We start from the raw sequence: 13,015 nt of genomic DNA, 5'->3' as shown, positions 1-13,015 counted from the left end.
AGACCTTGCAAATCACGCAAGATGGGAGAAACAGATGTTGAATTATTTTTGTCTTTTGTCCTAGAAAAATGGCAGCAATGACGATTTCTATATTTAAAATCTGCTTCCTTCAGAGAGTGCATGCATTTATTTGCTAAGAGGCAGTGAGGAGCTGTGTTTGTCCGCAGTGACCTGCTCTGCTGTGTCCCTTCCTTCAGACCCCTCTCTGCATTGCCACCACTGGAGGGCCGTTGATCAAACCTCTGGGGTTAGACAACTGACCGTGAGAAACCTCAGGCATCCTATGGATGAGGTGTGGACACGGTTCTTTTGGGAGAGGTGGCAGTTCAGTGGCATGATGTATGACCCCTTTAGCCCACTTGATCCCAGACAGGACTTCCACAGGTAACCAGAGCTAGACCAGATTGGGAGTGTAGCCAGCTAAGTGTTTTAACTGCTTGAATGGAAGTTGGTGTTTGGTTAATTGTTAAACATTAAAGATTGACCGGGATTCACTGGAGTGAGTGTGTGCGTGTGTGTATCTGTGTGTACATAGCTGATTGACCTTTTCGGAGGTTGTGCTTATTCAGATGTTTAAATGTCAACTGAAAATATCATTGTTCATCAACCGATGAGAACTTAGTGACAGAGAGCACAGTTGAATGCAGATAGATTTTCAATTCTGTTAATTTATTCTCATGACATTAAAATTCCAATTCACGAGCTGAGACATTAAATACTGTAAAATGCAGGTATTGGATGTGAAGTTTGCTTTCTCCCTAAGAGGTTGGGGAAGCTGTTGGCTGCTGGTGTTGAAGACACTGTGCTGAAGGTAAGCACAGACTCTTACAAGCAGTCATTTGTCCACGGGATGAATTTATGGTAAAATGTAAATTTTCTTCTGAAGAGAAATTTTAATCTTCAGAAGTGAAAACAGCTTGCTTACACGATTTTCCCTACACGAACAATGCACAGTTTGTAAACAAAACTTCCTGTGGCTTCCTTTAGTCACCTCACTTAGCGCTTGCATTTCCTTCAGCAAGCCTTGGAGAGGGAGACTTCCCTGAGTCTCATCGTCTCTGCCTCCTGTGGTCTCAGGAGGGAGTTGATATCAGTTAGGGACTGGTCTGAGGTCCCTAACATCAAGTTCAAGTGGAATGGAGCAAGGGTGAATTTTCGCAATCCTGACGTGCAGTTTGTATTTCCCATGTTAAGGAGGCAGACATTACTGTAAGGTTACTTTAAAAAAACTGTGTTATTATTGTCTGAGTGGGTGCATGTTGGGGAGAGAACATGTGGACAGACACCTTGTGGAGTGTGGGGTCTCCAGCCATCTCTAGGGAGGTCTTGGGAGTTGAACTCAGGTAGTCAGGCATGCATAGAGCACACAGTCACTCTGACCCATCTTGATAGCCCTGTATGCTTTCAATACCCCCATTTAAAAAGAAAATGCATAGGTTGCTTTTTTTTCTGTGGAAAATATCCAAGGAATTTTTAACCACAGAGCAACCTGAACATTGCTCTTCACCCACGTGTCATAAAAATCCGAGGTTTGAGATAAGCCTTGGGATACACCTGGGCCTCAGGGTAGGTGACTTCAGCTAGGTGTCCCGGTTACCACGCCTCCTCAGCTTCCACGTGGACTTAATGAAATCACCACCCCAGAGGATTGCTTTTCTTTTGGGTGTTAATTAGTAACTTTGAAAAAACAGTATTTTGCTTTCACGTGGTTTAAATAGATATTTAAAATAGATATTTAAGCTGTTTGTTAAAGACCCGGTGGTCTGGACTCCTACCTTTTAAGTGTGCTGTTGTAAAACCCCTCCGTGGTGTAGTGACCTCCGCTTTTGTTCTAACTGCTCTGGGCTGTATCAGCCCCTGCAGGTGGAGAGGCCGGTTAAAATCACCCAGCAGGGGTGCCGGGAATCAGATAGGGGGGTAGTGGAAGTGTCCCCCAGCAGAGGCACGACAAAGAGCCATTGTTCTCTTCATGATCCTCAAAGACCTGAATTTGTGACCAAAGATATATATATATTTACTTTTTTTGAGTCCCAAGAAAGGGCTGTTGATCCATTCTGCCACCTTGTGGCCATTTTGAGGATTGTCTGAGCCCATTAAGAGGCCTTTCCCAAAGCTCTCTGAAGATACTGAAGGCCCATTTCTCCTGTCTTCTCCCCACCCTTCTCAAGAGTGCTGGAGAAAGTACATGGTAGGTACCCCAGCAGAGACGACACCCTCTTCTTTCTCTGTATCCCCCCACTCCCACCCCCTGCTCACTGTTCACTTGGGAGAATGTGTTTTACAGACTTGATCAGGTTCATCCCTGGTCATGGTGAGGAAAAAAAAGGTGAAGAGACTGTTGGTGCTTTCCGTGAATGGGGAATGCGGTGTGGGGTGGGGCAGCTTGCAAGCCAGAGGCTTGACTGATGCCCCGGGAAGGTGCAAACACGCCCTGCCTGGGGTAGGCACCCTTCCTAGCAATGGAGACGTTTCTGGACTCTTCCTGTATGACTTCAGTGTGGTCTGTGGATCTCTCAGACATGATGTATGCAGTATTGCACTAGCTTCTGTGGGATGTGTTTTGGGAAATACTGCTAGCAAGCGTGTTCAAAGAGCGGCTGTTGCTCTGTGAACTGAATGATGCAGGGCCATACAGTTTCTTAATGGTGCCTTAAAACTGTGTTATTCCTAGTAGAGAGGTTTAGAAGAAACCATATACCCCCCCTGAATTTCAGTTATCATCTTCAGATGAAAAAGTATCCAAGAATGGTGGTAGACTGGATCTTCAGAGGAGAGTTTCAGTGTCTGCAGTGCAGCTTGAGACTTGCATTTTAAACATTTAAAAGACTAACATGTAAATGTCTGTGTGTGTGTGTGAAAGTCTGTGGGTTCAAGTATAGTTAATGGCTTTCGTGCAGGGTTCTAAGAAGGATATGTGCATCTATATGTGGATGCCAGAGCTGGGACCCCTGAATGTTCAGCAGCAGAAGGAAATTCCTTTTTTTATGTTATACGACACTTTTGAGTTGCCAGAGGAAAGCTTGCAGTATGCTGTTTAGCTTTGCCAGCCTTAAATATGTTCCTAGTTGGTCTATATTGGAGGAAAAATTAGGTGGCTGCTTTGAAAAAAAAAAAAAATCAAGAATTTCTTCTTCTCTTTCCAACCAAGCCATTTGCAGCTATCGTGATTACAGATGATAAACTGTACTTTGGTCACATTTCACTTTAAAGCTGATAATAAAAATCTGGATTTAAGGGTTAGTGGATTTAGCTCAGTGGTAGAGTACATACTCAGTTACAGGGACACCAAAATTATATAATGATAACAATGGTAGTTAAAAGCCTGAATTTAAAAAGCAGAACACTCTAAATCAGGTGTAGTGGTGCACACTTTAGTACCAGGACACTCAGGAGGCAGAGGCAGGTGGATCCCTGCGACTTCAAGGCCAGCCTGGTCTACAGAATGAGTTCTAGGACAGGTAGGACTACATTGTGAGATCCTGTCTCCAACAAAAACCAACAAAACAGAAAAAAAAAAAAAAAAAGCAAAAAGCTGTTTGGGCCCTTTAATAAGCTTTATAAATATTTCATTTGACCATTAGGGGGTATATAGATGCTTGCAGATTAAACAAATATGTTGTAAAAACTCTGATGTATGTAAATGTTTCTGGAGCATGTTAGATCTGCTAGCAGAAGTGTAGTCGTTCTGATTTCCTAGGTAAACTTACCTTTTGTGGGGGGGCATGGTATGTGCCCTGTGTTGCTATGAAATGCCCTGTGCATTTATTACTTTGTGTCTTAGTCAGGGTTTCTATTCCTGCACAAACATCATGACCAAGAAGCAAGTTGGGGAGGAAAGGGTTTATTCAGTTTACACTTCCATACTGCTGTTGATCACCAAGGAAGTCAGGACTGGAACTTAGGCAGGTCAGGAAGCAGGAGCTGATGCAGAGGCCATGGAGGGATGTTCTTTACTGGCTTGCTTAGCCTGCTCTCTTATAGAACCAAGACTATCAGCTCAGGGATGGTCCCACCCACAAGGGGCCTTTCCCCCTTGATCACTAATTGAGAAAATGCCTTACAGTTGGATCTCATGGAGGCATTTCTCCAACTGAAGCTCCTTTCTCTGTGATAACTCCGGCTGTGTCAAGCTGACACAAAACTAGCCAGTACACTTTGCTTCACAAATATGTTCTCAGTCACATTCCAGGGTCACATACAGCGGGGGAAGGAGAGATAGGCCCCAAGGATTGTATTCTCTCTCTTTCCTCATTCTTAGTGTGGCTGTTGCATATGTTTTAGTGTGGAAATACTAGGGACCTTGTAAATAAAACTTGTAAACTAAATGGTCATCTTGGGAGACACAGGCCCTTTGCTGCACCACCTTCTTATGAGTCCAAGCCCTGAAAATGTAGCCTTTATACGCCTCATGAGTAACATTGGAGACAGCCCTCTGAGTCACTGCTTGTGAGAATTTTCTCAGAAGGATAAATGACATTTATGTCTGAAGAACTCCCAAAGGAGAGTATGTTGCCATCCGGGCAGTTCCCAGCTTGTGACCACTGTCTGAGCAAGTGTGCCCCTCTCTCCTCCTCCTTACGGCCAAGTCCACAGACGTTTGTCACCTGGCTCTAGACTGTCGCAGGATTGCTCATTGTCACAGCATCTTGGGCCTTCATTCTCTTGAGTTAGAGCTCACAGGCGCCAGCTTATTTCTACAAATGTCAAGGCACACAAGTATATTATGTAAGGTATTTACACACACATATCAAACAAAACCTTTTAAAAGAAAAATCCTTTTGACTAGCAGTGTAGATTAAATAATTACCCTCTTTATTTTAATCCTCACTATCCTTTTTCTTGTGTAACCCTGGAGATTAGGAATGTGCAGCCCCCGTCCCTGGTGGGGCAGGAGGTGGGGGAGGAGTTCTTTTCCTTAGTGTGCCACAGGTCCTAAGAAAATGTGCTGTATACTGTTGTTGTAGTCGTGGTGCTAGCAAACAGAAGCCATTGTAAGCTAGCTTTAAGTGAGCTGTATGTTTGCTGTGCTGTCCCTTTATGTTCAGAAAGAGTCTCGAAGAGGAGTGAGTCCAGACCTCTGGGTGTGGAGCCATCTTTTTTCCCTGTGGGGCTCCCCTGTGCTTGTAGCCATTGAAGAAAGTATTTAAGGACGCCTTTGTCTTTATTTGTCATGGGAAAACTTCATTCCAATTGGCCTGTCAACCTCATTGTCTTCTTGGTTGCGGTTCTTTTATAACGTTAATCTCCTTTGAAATGGCCTCTATTTTTGTAAACCGGATGTCCTTCCTAGGGTAGGAGGAAAAACTTATTGTTCTAAAAATGTTTTTGCTTCCTGCTTACAGCAACATGTTCCTGTTTGTGCTCAGAGTCCAGAGAATTTTAGGGAAAGTAGCTTACATTTTTAAAGGGTCTCGTGTCCATAGTAATGTTCCTGTGGACTCCGTCTTAGAAAGTATAGTTGGGGAGGGTGGGAATGTCTCAGCTGGCAGGCACATCAGTTTCCTGAGAAAGCAGAAACTGGAGCGTTTGAGGTGATTTCGTGCCTGTGCATTTTGTTTTCTATGAAGTTTGTTGAAAACTTCATTTGCTGACTCTATAGAGAAAATGAACTTTTTAAGCCACAAATATACTTTCCAGAAGGCCGTGTGTATCTGGGATGAGGTTTTACTTTGGGATGTTGGCAGACACGCTCCTGTACAATTCTTGCCTCTCAGGAAAAAGGGTCCTACTCTTGCCTTCTGGTTATCTCAGTTACTGTCCTTAGTCACGGGTGAAGGGAGTGCTTGAGAAAACCTCAAATACAGACTGCTCCTTCTTTGTTTTGTATTCTGTAGCGTACCTGTAGCCATGTTCTATCTATTTATCTATCCATCCATCTTTCTTCTTCCCTCCCTTCCTCCCTCCCTCCCTCCCTCTGTCCCTCCGTCCCTCCCTTCTTTCCTTCCTTTCTTTTTATTCTTTCTTTGGGTTAAAGAGCAGAGGTTTTCTGATGAACACCAAACTGTGTCCTTAAGGTTCAATGACACATTGCTTGTTAGCAGCTGGGGAGGCACTAATGCTCATAGAAACTACTTACTAAGGTATCTAGTTCAAGCTGGACACATCAGCTTTCAGGTAGGAGACCAATGTAGACTAGCTATGTCATCTTACTATAAGCTCCTTGTGCATAGACCATTTAAACACATTTCTTTTGAGACTGCTTACTTAGAGTAATAGAAGAGTCGGGTAGTGGTGGCGCACACCTTTAATCCCAGCACTTGGGAGGCAGAGGTAGGCGGATTTCTGTGGTTGAGGCCAGCCTGGTCTACAGAGTGAGTTCCTGGATAGCCAGGGCTACACAGAGAAATCCTGTCTGGAAAAACAACAACAACAACAACAGTTTGTCATCTATTTAAATCTATTAAATACAAGAAACAGCTGGTGAGATGACTGAGCAGTTAAGAGTACTTGTTGTTCTTGCAGAGGACAAAGTTCACTACCCAGCACCCCCTGTGGCTCACAGACTTTTGTAACTGGAGTCCTGGAGTACTCAACGCCTCCTGGCCTCCATGGATATTGCATGATGGTGATATACATAAACACATGCAAGGAAAACACCCATACACATAAAATACAGCAGTCACACCTGAAACAAAACAAAACCAAAACGAAAAATACCAGAAACAAACAAACAAACAACCCCTACCCCATCCCCATCCAAATGTCCATGGAACAGAATTTTATGGTCATGAATTGCTTGAGTGGTGTTTAATTTATGCAGTTCTCTAGGTTTAGAAGGAATTTCTGCTTTAAAAAGTACTGCCAGGCATTAGTAGTGTGAAAACAGTCAGTGTGTAACTCCCTTCCTGGAGTCTCTGTGTTGTGAGCTGCAGGCTCAGTAACAACTGCCAACACATTGTCTTATGTCAGCGACTGTATTCCATTGCTCTCTATTTACAGATTATGGTCTGAAGGTAAGCACGCACTGGTGGTAATTATTCATAGGTTACCTATGCTCTATGCTTATGCCTTATGCACTGAATAACCTTTTAAGTCCACATACATCATACAACATACACGGTACATATGACACAACTTACACAGAAATATGAGTGTGAAACAACTGTGGTGTTGTGAAACTGGCAGATTAGTAAAGTGCCAGTTGGTCAGTGAACGAATGGACTCTTTTTTTTTTCCCCGATGGTTTGGTGGAGTTTATGTGAAGGAAAGGCATTTGCTGCCACAGACCTGAGCTCTGCTGGGGCTCTGCAGCTGCTTTCTCTTTGATTTTGCCTGAGACCCAAGTTCTTGCTTCCATTACATCTCTTTCAGACTTTCTTTTCTAGATATGGCTTAAACATCTTCTTTCTCATACTTTCCTGGTCACTCAGTGTGAACTTCCTACTGGATAATGCATGTGGGTTATTTTGTGAATTTTCCTTGAAAAAAAAAAGCAGTATAGGTGTCGGGCAGATTGTAAGAGTTTTGCAGGCAGCTTGGTGGGAAAACACGGGATGGTGGCTGTACTACATCTGTATAGGTCTTCTTGATCGACCTGAGAAGGGTGAGCTTTGTGATTTCTGGTGGGTTGTCACTTTTTACAGCTGTTGCCAAAAAAGGAGCAAGTTTAATCTGCAGACACCTTCTAATACCCTTATTTTAGATTTTGACAGATTTAGAGGCGAAAATTCTGACTTACATTGTTGTTACTCATGAACTGTGGTAGGTTACACTGGAATCCTGTAATATTGATTCCTTTATGGCTCTTCATATAGGACTATAAACAGGACATCACTGTTGTGATTATAAAAAGATAAAGGAATATAGAAATATGTTCTGTGGTGAGGAATTGGGGATGGTGGAAGAGCCCATTCCAAGGCATCCCTTCCCCCTGAGGGACCAACCATATGGTGGTATAGTATAGAATAGAGTTTATTCAGGGCATTGGGAGGGGAGTTAAGAGGGTAGTAGAGGCAGAGAAAGGGGGGAGGAGGGAGAAGGGGGGTGATAGAGGCTGACCATGACCGTGTGTGTGTGTGTGTGTGTGTGTGTGTGTGTGTGTGTAGGAATGGGGAGAGAGGGAGAGCGAGGGGGAAAGAGACAAGGGAAAGAAGCAGGAGTAAAAGAGAGAGCGAGGAGGGGGCAAGCATCCCCTTTTAGAGTGGTCCAAGCCTACCTGAATGTTGCCAGGCAACTTCGGGGAGAAACGTACCTGGCTGTTGCCAGTAACTGTGGGGTGGAGTCCAGACAGAATACCAACAATCACATCTTTACCTATTCTGAACTTTTGTGAATGTACATTCTGAACTTTTACGAATAACTTTGAATCTTTTTTCTTTCATCATGAGCTAGAGGAGAAAAGAGAACGTTTCTTTCTTTTTGTTTTATTTATTTATTTATTTTTTATTTTTATGGTCTTTTGAGACAGGGTTTCTCTGTGTAGTCCTGGCTGTCCTGGAAATCACTCTGTAGACCAGGCTGGCCTCGAACTCAGAAATTCGCCTGCCTCTGCCTCCCAAGTGCTGGAATTAAAGGCATGCACCACCACCACCCGGCTCTCTTTGTTTTAAATCTAAATATTAGACACTTTATTTTGTTAAGTATTAAAAGTTAAGTTCATACCTGATTTTTAAGTGGTTTTAAAATAACATTAATATTGAGAAAATAATTTGAATAATCATCTTGATAAATGCCCATACTTTGAAAGGAAAATACAGTATTTACTATTTTGATATAAGCAGCAGAAAACATGTAATAAAGAACAGCTGGTGAAGAATTTGATAAGTTTGAGTTTATTAACTCAATAGATTTTGTGTATGTTCTGAAGGCAGTTGTAATGAATAGCATTTGAACATGCTAGCTTTTCTTTGAAAATGTTAATTTTAATGTCTAAGAAGATGTGTGTGTATGTGTGTGTGTGTGTATATATATATATATATATATATATATATATATATATATATGAACCTACTGTCTAATTTGTAGCCTGTTATTTTAGAAAAACTTGTTTTCCTGACAAGCCTAATAATTCTATTCTTTTCTTTGGAACAGGACCTGGAAATAGTGTATTCCTATTTACATGGAATGGAAGCCTTATCCAACCTGAGGGAGCACCAACTAAGGTGTGTATTCAATTTTAATAATTTAACAGTGATAGAATGCTGTGGGTCTCTATGTTCCTTTGTTAGTAAGACTTGAGCTTAAAGAAAATCTAGCACAAGGATACTCTGCTTGATGTAACCCCCGTGCTTGCTTTGATACTTTTTGCAAGGTTGCGTTCAGTTGCATTCATATATATTTTAGTGTTTCTGTATAGTAAGATTCTTGCACTTCCACCCCAGTGTCTGCCTCTGTTGTAATGAGCTTCAGTTGGTACAAACACCAAAAGGTGTTTGCTATTCCTGTTTTTTGTGTGTTTGTTTTTTGTTTTTGTTTTTGTTTTTTCAAGACAGGGTTTCTCTGTATAGCCCTGACTGTCCTGGAACTCACTCTGTAGACCAGGCTGGCCTCGAACTCAGAAATCCGCCTGCCTCTGCCTCCCAAGTGCTGGGATCAAAGGTGTGGGACACCACCGCCCAGCTTATTCCTGGTTTTTATATGCATGTCTACATCTGCCTACAGCTCAGCATTCAGATGTGTTTTTAAAATATTCAGCAAGTGATTAGGCTCATTGCTTTGGTATAGTCTAGATCTCTGAAGGAATATACTTACTACCTCAAGTGCGTAGCTGGCCCCTTGTGGGCAGCACAGTTTTTATCATGCTGATTCCAATGGGGTATGCTCATATAAATATCTTCCCAGCGCTGCTGTACAATAATTGACTAGTTTCATTTATAGTTACCCAAGTTTCATCATAAAGAGGTGACTTGGTTTTAACTGCAATAGGAAGTAAAGGACCATGTGGAGACAGTTGCCAACGAAGATATGAGGTCTTCTTTCTTTCCATTCTGTCTAGTTATGATGCCAGCCATTTTTAATTATGGAAGGAGTACCCTTTAAACACTAATTAATTTGTGAGTGTGTCAGTTTCATATTTGTTAATTGAAAAAAGTATCAGGAGGATTGAATGTTTCTCAAATTAATTTTTTAATGAAAATCATTTCAATTAAACTCAATTGTAGATTAAGTGTTTAAAAATCTAGACAGATTTTTTATTAGAAAGAACAAAACTGGGATTTTTGAAGATGACTCTAAAATTGTAGTGATAGCAATTAAGTGTTTTTCTTTTTCTTCTTTCCTCCTCCTCCTCCTCCTCTTCCTCCTCCTCCTCCTCCTCTTCCTCTTCCTCCTCCTTGGGGGAGGTTTCAAAACAGGGTTTCCCTGTGTAACCTTGGCTGTTCTGGAATTTGCTCTGTAGATCATGCTTGACCTTGAACTCACAGAGGAACACCTGCCTCTACCTCCCAGTCCTGAGATTAAAGACAGACATGTGCCACCACTGTGGGGCTCATTTGATATTTTGTGTTGACAGTTTTCCTAAGGAAAACATTCAAAAGTACAAGGAATAGCAAACTCACATACTTAACCACTAGCTTCAGAGTTACTTACTTTGTGCCGTTTCTGAGGTGGTTCTTCTGTAGACATACTGATTAACTCAAGAGCATAACAGTCTGGCCTTAGAACGCGTTTCAAAGCGTTGTAAGATTTGTTGGCATTATTACATGCGTGAGCCCTTCAGATGTCCGACTGCTTCTTCACGTGCTGTTTCTAGCAAACAGCCTGGCCTGAGTGTAGCTTTAGAACAGATCATAGATGGGTTCTGTAGCAGAAGAGGTTCACATCAACCACTGACTGGCTGGAGTAAACTGCTTCCATTTCTGGGAAAATGAACATATTTCCTTGAGGTCAACTCTCTTCTTGGCATTTTGTTAAGTAGGTTTTACCTTAGGCTAACAGGGAAGAGCCACCCTCACTTGCATTTACTACAGTTCTGTAGGTGTAGATAGTAAAAGACTCCAAGTAAGGTTTCATTTACCCGGGCCAGCTCCGGCCGACCCGTGTGGCCAGGAGAGTAAGTGAAGACTTCAGCGGGTGCCTCTGGGTGCTGTCAGAGCCTACACATTGCACCTTAGCCCTTCAAATCTTCAGGTATATTTTTCCAACACGATTTTGGCTTTTTTCTGATGTTTAATCTATACGGGCTAGGAGTTGCAGATTTGCTGAGTAAAGAAGTATGGCGGTTAGGAGCAGAGCTCGGAAAGCTCTTTGGAACAGAACTGTCACATGAGCACGTGACAGTATTTAGTGCTGAGGTCCCTCTGCTTTCCTGCTCTGATGGGGCTTCGATTCTGGACCTCGGATTTAATAGGGGGACTCTACCACTGAGATATGTGCCCAGCCACATGTAGTGTTAGAAACAGAAACCCTGTTGAAGTACACTATGTTCATCAGCATTATGAATTATGAATTATTATATTATAGACACATGGATATCATTAAGCAATAACAAAGTCATAGTTGCTACACTCTTTAGTTCTCGGGGATGTCACACTACTTTTGCTTAACCACATCTCTTGAGCCTCTGCTTTCACATCTGTAAAATGTCATCATGGTGATTACTAAGTTGTTTCTTCTTTCCCATTTGGTGTTTGTTAGAAGCTTCAAACTTTGCAAACGAAATTTGGTAAAGTTTTATCCTACTGCATAAAAAAGTCCTATTTATTGCAACATTGTAGACATTAGTTTCTTTCCTCCACTGAGGGAGGAACCCAGCCACATTCTGAGAACAGTGAGAAAGACCGGTTTCAAGGAAACCCCTGATAGTTCTTTGGTGAAGCAAATAAATCTTCATAGTGCAAATGTTAAAAAAAAAATGTAAATATACAGAGAACATAAAGAAGAAAAAAATAATTATAATCTACTCTGTTAAGAGTGTGATTCTGGGCTGGAGAGATGGCTCAGTGGTTAAGAGCACTGACTGCCCTTCGAGAGGTCGTGAGTTCAATTCCTAGCTCCCACATGGTGGCTTACAGCCCTCTGTAATGTGATCTGATGCCCTCTTCTGGTGTGTCAGAAGACAACTACAGTGCACTCACATACATAAAATAAAAATAAATCTTAAAAAAAAAAAAGGCGTTTGATTCTGTTTTCTGAATCATGTGACATCAGGAGGTCTAGGTCCCAGGAACTGCTAAGGGCATTCTGGAACAACCTGGTCCCAGTGTGTAGAACCAGCTCGAAAGTCCATTGAGGGCAGAAGGGCCCAGGACTGAGCATGGGGCACTTCCATTATAGAACTATAGTCCCAGTGGTGACAAGACTAGTGTTCCTGGGTGAATTAGGTCAGAAGTAGGGTGCTTAGAAAACATTCAGGACAAAAGTGACGTCATTCCAGTTGGGTTGGACCTGATTTTTCTTAAGCTAATACTTAGGGTATCAGCCACTTAGTTAACTCAGATGGCATCTGGGTCAGTGTTGTTAAAATTCCATCTTCCACCTCCATGGTTTTGAATATTTGAAGCATGCTGAGCTACTTCATGGAGGGAAGCAGACCAAGCAGTATTACTTAGGGGCAGTCATGGCCATTGTGATTCAAGATGGCTGAAGTCATGTCAAGATGAATCCCTGCCTGCGGGGATAGCAGGAAACGAGCACTGGAGAGTTTTAATTGGGGTCAGCAAACGAAGGATCCCAGCAGTTGTTCAGAATGAAGTGGTGCCAGCATGTCACGCCGCAGAAGCCTTTTCATGAGAAGAAATAGTCACATTGTCATTCCTATGTATTTTGGAAAAGTTAATTGGTATTAATATGACACTTTTTGATGTTTGAGAAATTTTTGAAAATTAAATATTCATATTTTCACTTTTTTTTTTAAATAAGGCTTGTGTCAGCTGAAATAACAAACCCTTTAGTTTTGAAGTCTCCGTTTGCTCACTCTTCATGCAAGTACTGAGCACTGGCTTGGAATTCCACAGTGCTCAGTACCACTTGTGTAGAGCTGTGAATGATGCTATCACCTTTTAATAGGTTTTCCTTTCTGACTTGGTTTTCTATGCCTTCTCTAATGTATTTACCTTGGAGGACAAGCTGTGACTGC

General features: G+C 42.1%; 1 protein-coding gene across 6 annotated transcripts in view; it reads left to right on the top strand.

Annotated features, from left to right (window-relative positions):
• The window catches only part of Rapgef2 (Rap guanine nucleotide exchange factor 2), a 227,064-nt gene that overhangs the window by 62,687 nt on the left and 151,362 nt on the right, over positions 1–13,015 (top strand). For 4 of the 6 annotated variants that reach the window (XM_029474997.1, XM_021157687.2, XM_029474996.1 and 1 more), the window contains exon 2: positions 9,031–9,101. In XM_029474997.1, coding sequence (XP_029330857.1) covers positions 9,031–9,101 — 71 coding nt within the window. Of the gene's footprint in view, positions 1–561; positions 812–2,128; positions 2,189–9,030; positions 9,102–13,015 lie in introns of those variants that run through there. The other 2 variants (XM_029475000.1, XM_029474998.1) reach the window with 2 other exon arrangements.

This window comes from Mus caroli, chromosome 3 (assembly GCF_900094665.2).
Source record: "Mus caroli chromosome 3, CAROLI_EIJ_v1.1, whole genome shotgun sequence".
NCBI classification, from domain to species: Eukaryota; Metazoa; Chordata; class Mammalia; order Rodentia; family Muridae; genus Mus; species Mus caroli.
Note: the sequence above shows the minus strand (reverse complement) of the source record. Positions and strands in the feature narration are given on the sequence as shown.